At 42.4% G+C, this 9868-nt stretch overlaps 1 protein-coding gene across 1 annotated transcript; it reads left to right on the top strand.

Annotated features, from left to right (window-relative positions):
• Window positions 1–325: 325 nt before the first annotated feature.
• On the top strand, window positions 326–2995 carry LOC308409712 (E3 SUMO-protein ligase ZBED1-like; the record flags this gene model as incomplete). Its single annotated transcript, XM_080902651.1, has 2 exons — window positions 326–1369; window positions 2226–2995. Exons 1-2 carry the CDS (start codon window positions 376–378, stop codon window positions 2993–2995), a joined length of 1764 nt encoding a protein of 587 aa, XP_080758777.1. The 5' UTR covers window positions 326–375.
• Window positions 2996–9868: the final 6873 nt, after the last annotated feature.

Here is a 9868-nt window from a genome sequence, read left to right as displayed (position 1 = left end):
CGGTGGAAAGGTACAATAGGACTGTCTTAGACATGTTAGGCACACTGGAGGACAAAGACAAGTATCATTGGAGAGACTTTGTTAGGCCATTAACACATGCCTACAACTGTACACGAAATGACACAACAGGGTACTGTCCATACGAACTTATGTTCGGCAGACAGCCGAGGTTGCCTATTGATCTTGTCCTTGGTACTCACCCGGGCAAAACCAGCCCAAAGTCTTACTCTGACTATGTTAAAGGTCTTCGCCAAAACCTCCAAGAGAGTTACACCCTTGCCAGCGAACACTCACAAAAGATGGGTGAGAAGTAGGGCTGGGCCATATTATACCGTTCACGATAATACCGGTATAAAGTTTGGCAACGATAGGAAAATGAAATATCGCGATAGAATGTGGGCAAAATGCGCATGCGCAGTGCCTTTGTTTTCATACGCACATGGCAGAAAAAGTATGGCGGCAATGGAGGATGACACGGATGAAGGCGCGTCTTTGAATGAAGCAGGTGAGCCAGAATTGGTCAGTAAAAACGGTGCAACTTCGGTGGTGTGGAAGTGGTTTGGTTTTCGTCCATCGGATACCCACCAAAGCAAAATTTTTTGTAGAACATGCAAGCGGGCCATCGCGGCGAAGGGAGGAAACACTACAAACCTATTTTATCATTTGAAGCAGAAGCACTCCTCTGAGTACAAAAAAGCCATTAAAGCACGTGAAGAGTTGTCCGCTTCAACTAGCGAGGTGGTAAGACCAAAGAAGATGACTCAACAAACAATCAACGTAGCTTTAAATAGCTCCATGCCTTATGACAAAAGTAACAAACGCTGGGGGGAGCTAACTAATGCAGTGACACATTGTTTAGCCAGGGATATGATGCCTATTCAGAGTGTGGAAAGAGAAGGTTTCAAAAAGATGCTTAAAACGTTCGATCCACGCTACAAGCTACCCACAAAGAAATACTTCTCTAAAGTCGCCTTGCCTGCTTTATATGAAGAGATCCGTACTGAGGTGTCAAATGCGTTATCTTCGGTGGAGTTTTTTGCGTCCACCACGGACATGTGGTCAAGCCGAACATCAGACCCCTACATGAGCCTCACAATACATTATGTGGACAAAGACTGGAAGCTACAAAACAAGTGCCTCGAAACATGTTTTTTCCCCGAGGACCATACTGGGGAAAATATAGCCAGAGTCTTAAAAGAGTTCCTCAGCTCGTGGAATCTTCAGGAGGAAAAACAAGTGTGTGTGACGACTGACAACGGGGCCAACATTGTGAAAGCCGTCGCACTCAACAACTGGACCAGACTTTCATGCTTCGGACATCGCCTGCACATTGCAATATGTACGTTTTTTTGGGGTTTTTTTGCTATAGGTAAGTTAATTATAACGTCAGATTAAGAACTTATTGTATTAGTTTAAATGATGGTAATAATACTGTTTGTGTTATTAATCTCTGAATGTGGGTAGTTGTACTGCAAGATATATCTATATCTATATCTATATATATATAGATATAGATATATATATCTATAGATATATATATCTATAGATATATATATATATATATATATATATATATATATATATAGATATCTATATATCTATATATATCTATATCTATATATATCTATATCTATATATATCTATATCTATATATCTATATATATATATATATATATATATATATATATATATATATATATATATATATATATATCAAATTCAAATCAAATTCAAATTTTATTTGTCACGTACACAGTCATACACAGTACGATATGTAGTGAAATGCTTGGACAACTGCTCGTGACCTAAAGAAAACAAAAAAGGAAAGGCTATGAATAAGATAGGAAATAAATATGAAAAATTAAAAAGGGTAAATTTAACTAGGAAGGAATAAAATATAAATTAAGGTTAAAAATGAAATAACTGTACAACACAAATTAGAATGAAGGGTAAATTTAACTGGGAAGAATAAGATAAAATATATAAATTAAAGTTGAAAATAAAATAACTGTACAACAAAATACACAATATATATCTATATCTATATCTATATCTATATATATATATATATATATATATATATATATATATATATATTAGAGAGAGAGAGAGAGAGAGAGATGTGTGTGTAAATAATTGTGTGTTATACAACTTAAATGTCACATTCCACACCGCATTAATAGTGCTGTTGAAACTGTGTTTCCTTTTAAATGTATGTCTTTTAGAAAGAAGTGTGAAGGACCCAAGGATCGAACGAGCAGTTGGAGTGGGAAAGAAGATTGTTGCTGCTTTTGGCCATAGCTGGAAGCGCCAGCGAGCTCTGCAGGCTGCCCAAAAGGAACTGGGCCTACCAGAACACAAACTCATAACTGAATGTTGCACTCGTTGGGGTTCAAAGCAGAGAATGATCCAACGGCTGCTGGAACAAGAAAAAGCTATAACACAGGTTTTAGCTGCTGATAAAACCACAAGGCACCTCATGTTGACATGGCAAGACATTGAAGTGCTTGACTCGGTCAGCACTGCACTGAATCCACTCCTAGAGTTTACAGATGCTTTCTCTGCTGAAGAGTATGTAACCATTTCATGTGTTAAGCCTGTTCTTCAGATGTTTAACAATGACATGTTAAAAGTAAAAGAAGGTGACACTGAGCTGACCAAAGACATCAAAACAGCAATACTTGACTACATGAACAAAAGCTACACAGACAGTGTCACAGAGAGGCTTGTTAACATGGCTTCTTTCCTTGATCCACGGTTTCATACAGAATATTTCAGTGAGAGAGAAAGCAAAGCCATCAAAGTTCAAGTCATGAGTGAACTAGAGCATCTTGTCCCACACCAGGGTATCACAGGTTTTTCAGAAACACTTCATACATCTACTGGTGACCAAACAAATCAGGGAGCTGTTAAAAAGCAAAAGAAGAGTCTCGGGAGTTTTTTGAAGGGACCAGTTAGTGGCAAGATGGAGGTAACTGCAGAGAGGTTATCATGAACTGAGATGTTATGTGAATAGTCCACCAGCAGACAGTGAGTGTGATCCTCTTTCGTGGTGGAAAGTTCACACAGTAAACTTTCCCCACATCAGCAGATTAGCTAGGAAATACCTCTGCATTCCAGCAACTAGCTCTGCATCTGAAAGGTTGTTCAGCACAGGTGGAAATGTTGTAACTTGTCAAAGGTCCTCCCTTAAGCCCGCATCTGTGAACATGTTAGTGTTTCTGACAAAGAATCTTAAAACTTGAAATGTAGAAAAACTTCCAGGAGCAGTAGCATAATTTATCTGTTTTTTGTTTGTTTTGTTTTTACTCAAGAGTTTGTGCAATATTATTATTTGACTTATTGATTTTGCACACTGCACTTTTGTTACAAAGCACCTCTTAAGTTTTGTGGATATACATGATTATGGATAACCATGTATATAACAGGATAACCACTGTTGAATTTTGTGTGGCTGTAATGCACGTTAAAATAAACAGCTGCTTGTTTAAACAAAAACAAATTGATGGGGTTTTTTTCCACTAAAAAAGTTGTAGAGTTGTATTTTGTTTTGCGTCAATTATATCGTCAGTTATATCGTTATCGCAAATTTTCAAATCTATATCGTGATAAATATTTTTTGCCATATCGCCCTGCCCTAGTGAGAAGAATAAAATGAGGTTTGATAAAAAGATCAAGGCTGCAGAACTGTTTCCAGGTGACAGAGTTTTAGTAAGGAACGTAAATGTTAGAGGGAAGCACAAACTTGCTAACCGTTGGGAACAAAATATTCACATTGTTGTCAAACGGGTCAAAGACAGCCCAGTGTATGTTGTCAGACTGGAAAACGGAGACGGCCCCCAGCGTACATTGCACCGGGATTTGCTTCTCCCTTGCGGGTTCTTACCTGTTGAAGATCAGGTTGGATCGGACTCTCAAAATGTGAATCAAAGGAAAATGAGGACCAGGAGTAAACCAAACTGCACAAAAGGCAACGACAAGGATAATGGAGGAGAGTACAGTGATGAGATGAGTGATGAAGAGGAATTATGTTTTGGCACATGGAATCCACAAATCATCACAAAAGCCCCTTACATTCAAATTGAGTCAGCTCATCCTAAAGCCCAACAGCAATTGGACAGTCATCCCCCTGTATCATCCCCTGACACTGCTGTACCGGAAACGTCCTTACCTGATATTGGAAAACCTACCTTGACACAACCTGAAGTCTCTAACACAAGTCATGTGGACTATGTTCCTTCCGATGCTAGGTCTTCAGACCATGTTGTGATTGACATTCTCGAGCCCAACTTGACACCTACCATGACTGATGCAGATTTCACTCCACCAGAGCCTGCAGTCATTAATGATGATGCTGTTAGTACTGATGCTGGTGCTACAGAACCAGTGAGGTTGAGGCGCTCTGACAGAGAAAGACGCCCACCTCAGAAATTCACTTATGATGAGTTAGGAGAGCCGCTGACCTTGGCTATTAGCTCCTTTTTCCAAACCTTAGGTGTTGGATTCTCCAAAACTGTCGTGTCACCTTTACCAGGCCCCAGTTGGTCAACGATGCATGAAGGGACTCATGCCGTTTAGAGGGGGAGAGTGTAACCCATGGTTATTTTATTGCCAATTGTATTCTGTTTTTATTCTAATTTGAAGTTTTACTGTTTTGTTAAATGCTGAGTTTTCCCATGTACCGTGAATGCATCATAGCACGTGCGTGGTGACTTTCTTTCATATCTATAAATATAAATATATGTACACTAGTGATTAAATAAGAAAATCTTGAAAAGAAATATGACAGGAGGGCAGATGGGATATTGCACAGGAATACAAAGCAGAAAATTACAGTATTGCACTTTTAAATATAAATATCAATAACAATAAAGTGGAGTGATCGGTGCAGATTATACAGAGTACTTGTGAAGCTGCAGGGTAGCTTCTGAGTGCTGTGTTGTGTGTGTTTAACTGTTGTGGTTGAGGTGTCTTATGGCTTGATGGTAAAAACTGTTCTTTAGTCTTGTAGTCCGAGCAGACAGACTCCTGTAACGTCTGCCAGATGGTAACAAGGAGAACAGCTGATGTGCTGGGTGGCTGTGGTCCTTGATGATGCTGTGTGCTTTACGGAGGCATCGCTGGAAATAAATGTCCTGAATGGCAGGAAGCCTCGTGCCAGTGATGTGCTCTGCTGCCTTCGCCACCCTCTGTAGTGATTTACGGCTGCTGGCAGAGCAGCTTCCGTACCAAACTGTGATGTAGCTCGTCAGCAAGCTCTCAATTGCACACCTGGAAAAATTTGAGGTGATGTTGGCGTTCATGCTAAACTTCCTCAGCCTCCTCAGGAAGTAAAGCCGCTGGCGAGCATTCCTGATAGCAGTGTCTGTGTCAAGGGTCCAGGATACGTCTCGGTGATGTTGACTCCAAGGAATTTGAAGCTGCTGACCCTTTCGACCTTGACACCGTTGATGTGGATGGGCTGGTGTTCTCTGACTGGTCGTTTCCAGTATTCCACTATCATCTCTCTAGTTTTGCTGATGTTGAGAGTCAGGTTATTTTCCAGCCACCACTCGTACAGCGTACATCACCTCCTCTCTATAGGCCGTCTCATCATTGCCTGTGATGAGGCCTATGATGGTTGTGTCATCCGCAAACTTGATGATGATGTTGGACTCTTGTTTAGCAACACAGTCGTGTGTGAACAGGGAATATAGGAGGGGGCTAAGCACACAACCCTGTGGCGTACCTGTGTTTAGGATGAGTGATGAGGTGTGCTTACCAACTCTCACCACCTGGGGCCTGTTTGTGAGGAAGTTTAGAATCCATCTGCAGATCGGTGTTCCCAGCCCAAGGTCGACAAGCTTCATGGAAAGTTTCGAGGGGATGACACCGCACACTGTGCTTTGAGGTAGCAGTCAAGAAAGGTGTAGTTTGTGTCTATGAACTGTGCACACCTGTGTGGATCAGCGTGCTTGTATTCAAAAGGCTTCTCTATGTAGCGTTCTGTTTGAGGAGTGTGTGGGGAGCCATAGCCCCGTCCCCCAGGGCATGAAGCAGGCATGGAGGAGATCCAGGCCCCACAGTGCGAGAGCCCGAGGAGGACCACCGGAGAGGCATCTGTGCCACCCTCCTGGGAAGAGCTGAGGAGAGCCCCAAATGAGGGGTCCCACAGCAGCCATGGAGCAGAGGCCAGAGGGGGTTGCAGTCGTGTGCCCACGGGCTCTGCCGGCAGCCACCTGTGCCAAAGTGAACCGAGCTGCAGGCCCAGAGGCCTGAGGGCCCCCCCACTCCCCGGGCGCCAGGCTTCGCCAAGCAGCCACAGGCAGTTAGCCGGTACATACCTGAGCCCCGGACACCAAGAACCACCAACACACTGACGCCTGAGGGCATCAGCCACCGGCAGGCGGTGTGATGAGGGGAGATAGACTTCCATACTTTGGAGGGCCTGAGATGTTCCCAGAGAGGTGGAGTCTAAGACCTGACCTGACATATGGACACAGACAGACAGGCACACAGAGACACAAATGTGCATTTCCATCCCTGTGCACACATATACAAATACTCAGCATTCACCCAACGCAAATAATAATAATAAACTTTCTTTGTAAAACACACTAAAAAACCCAAGGGTATACCAAGGTGCTTGACAACAGGAAAAAGGAGAAGGGAGCGATAAGAGAAAGCATTTGGCACGTATCAATTATAAAACCATGACAACCATAATACATAGAAGTAGTTAAGAAAGCATAATGGATAAAAATGTATCAACGCACACCAAATATTAGCTAGGTGGAAAAGCAATATTAAATAAATAAGTCTTTATCCGTGATTCAAACAATGGCATAGAGTCAGACGCAACAGGAAGATTGTTCCATAAGACTGGGGCAGCTACAGCAAACACATGGTCGCTCCGAGACTTCAGCCGAGAATGAGGATGCTGCAGAAGAAGTTGAGTAGCAGATCTAAGTGCTCTGACAGGAGTGTGTAATCAAAGACACTCATTGAGGTAGCTCAGCGCCAAATTATTGATAATTTTGTACGTGAAGAGTAGTATTTTAAAATGAATACGGTATTTAACTGGCAGCCAGTGCAAGTCAGCAAGAACAGGAATAATGGAAGAAAATTTCCTGCTACCCGTCAAAAGGTGTGCCACAGCATTCTGGAGAGTCTACAGTCTAAGGAGAAGGGAGGAGAAAAGGCCAATGTAAAGAGAGCTGTAGTAAGAGAGCTGGAAGTCACGAGTGCATGAATACGTTTTTCCAGGTCATTATGCGGAATATGGTGCTTGGCCTTAGAAATGAGGTGCCAGTGATGGGATTTCCAGCTCTTTTTAGAGAACTGGCTCTTTCAGCTCCCAACCGGCTCTTCAGGTTGTTTTGTTGCTGCAATTAATTTATGATTAACAAGAACATAAAATTATGCACAAAAGGAATTACTAATGTAAAAAAAAAAGTGGTTTTATTTATATATGTTTATATATAAATATATGTGGTGGCCCCTAGAGACAAAGCACGTACAAACTCCAAAACACATTTCTAGGGTTAACTGAACTTCCAAAACAGAGCTACCTAGATCACTTAAATTACACAATTGAAAGCATATGTGTATTGTTTGTGTAATTTAAGAAAATGTTCATTTACCTGCTACTACCACACACCAAATCTGGTCGTTGGTACTTCCTGGCTTGTGTAGCCACTAGGTAACAAAAGGTCATCACTGCGCCTAGCATCCTGGAGTACTTCTGTTGTGTTTTGTACGTGCTTCGCAGTTTTTACGTGTTTTCGAGTTTTTACGTGTTTTGGAGTTTTTAAGTGCTTCAGGGTTTGTACAGGTTTTGGAGTTTGTACGTGCTTTGTCTCCAAGGCCCATGGTAAATATACTTTTATTTATTCACTCCACATAAAATGTAATAAATAAATCATATAATACAGAAATTAACTATTTCCATTTCCATGGCCCCTCCGAACTCCTCCCACACCCGAGTTTTTGCTTCAACCACTGCCCGAGCTGCATTCCGCTTGGCCTGTCGATACCTGTCGGCTGCCTCCGGAGTCCCACAGGCTAACCAAGCCCGATAGGACTCCTTCTTCAGCCTGGTGGCTCCTTTCACCTCTGGTGTCCACCATTTGGTTCGGGGTGACCACCACGGCAGGCACCGACCACCTTGTGGATGTAGGTCAGTGCAGCAGCTTCGGCAATGGAGGTGCTGAACATGGACCATTCAGACTCAGTGTCCCCAGTCTCCCTCGAAATGCTGCTGAAGGTATGTGGAGGTGTGTGTTGAAGATCTCGCGGACTGGGGCCTCTCCTAGGAACTCCCAGCAAATCCTTACTATAGGTTTAGGTGCGCCAGGTCTGTCCAGTGTCCTCCTCGATCACCTGATCCAACTCCCCACCAGGTGATGATCAGTTGACAGCTCAGGCCCTCTCTTTATTCAATTCAATTCAATTCAATGTTATTTACATAGCCCAAAATCACAACAAAAGTCACCTCAAGGCGCTTTATATTGTACAGTAGATACAGAGAAAAGCCCAACAATCATATGACCCCCCTATGAGCAAGCACTTTGGTGACAGTGGGAAGGAAAAAATCCTTTTAACAGGAAGAAACCTCCGGCAGAACCAGGCTCAGGGAGGGGCGGAGCCATCTGCTGCAACCAGTTGGGGTGAGAGAAGGAAAACAGGATAAAGACATGCTGTGGAAGAGAGACAGAGGTTAAAAACAGATATGAATCAATGCAGAGAGGTCTATTAACACATAGTGAGTGAAGAAGAATCACCCAGTGCATCATGGGAATCCCCGGCAGCCTACGTCTATTGCAGCATAACTAAGGGAGGATTCAGGGTCACCTGGTCCAGCCCTAACTATAAGCTTTAGCAAAAAGGAAAGTTTTAAGCCTAATCTTGAAAGTACAGATAGTGTCTGTCTCCCGAATCCAAACTGGAAGCTGGTTCCACAGAAGAGGGGCCTGAAAACTGAAGGCTCTCCCTCCCAGTCTACTTTTAAATACTCTAGGAACAACAAGTAGGCCTGCAGAGCGAGAGTGAAGTGCTCTAATAGGGTGATATGGTACTACAAGGTCATTAAGATAAGATGGGGCCTGATCATTTAAGACCTTGTATGTGAGGAGCAGGATTTTGAATTCAATTCTGGATTTAACAGGAAGCCTATGGAGGGAAACCACGCATTACCCGAGTGTCCAGAAAATAGAGTGTCCTTATGGGCACTCTTATGTTTGTTTTGGCCAATCTGTGGTTTGTACAGTAGTCCAACAACAAAACACTGCTCGAATTCCGATCTGGAGAGGCAATTCCTCCTAATAATGCCTCTCCAGATCTTACTGTCGTTGCCCACATGAAGTCTCCCAGTAGGACAAAAGAGTCCCCAGGCAGAGCGCCCTTCAGCACTCCAAGGCAAGGCAAGGCAAATTTATTTGTATAGCACAATTCAACAACAAGGTGATTCAAAGTGCTTTACAGAGACATTAGAAACAAAAACAAATAAAAATCATGATTTAAAATTGATTAAAACAAGCAAACAAACAAACTAACTAAACACACACATTCACATTCACACCTGTTCGCGTGATCTGAACCCTTATCGTAAGGGGAGCTACCAGTCCTTCTGTGGACGAGCTACTTTCTATTTTAAATTCCCTGAATTTAAAATACTCTCTAGACCCAGTCTAGACCCAGCTGGGGAGCTACCCAGAGCTCTAACCCACTTAACAAACAAACAAACAAACAAAACAGTATATAAAATCAAAACAGATAAAATCAGAACAGTAGATAAAATCAGTAGTTAATGTAAGTTTTGAAATTTAAGCTTAAAAGTGTGGATTTGGTGCTTTATTCAAATGCAGCTGAGAATAGGTGAGTCTTCAAC

Source organism: Rhamphochromis sp. 'chilingali' (assembly GCF_963969265.1).
Source record: "Rhamphochromis sp. 'chilingali' genome assembly, chromosome: 1".
Taxonomy (NCBI): Eukaryota; Metazoa; Chordata; class Actinopteri; order Cichliformes; family Cichlidae; genus Rhamphochromis; species Rhamphochromis sp. 'chilingali'.
This window is presented reverse-complemented; position numbering and strand designations above follow the sequence as displayed.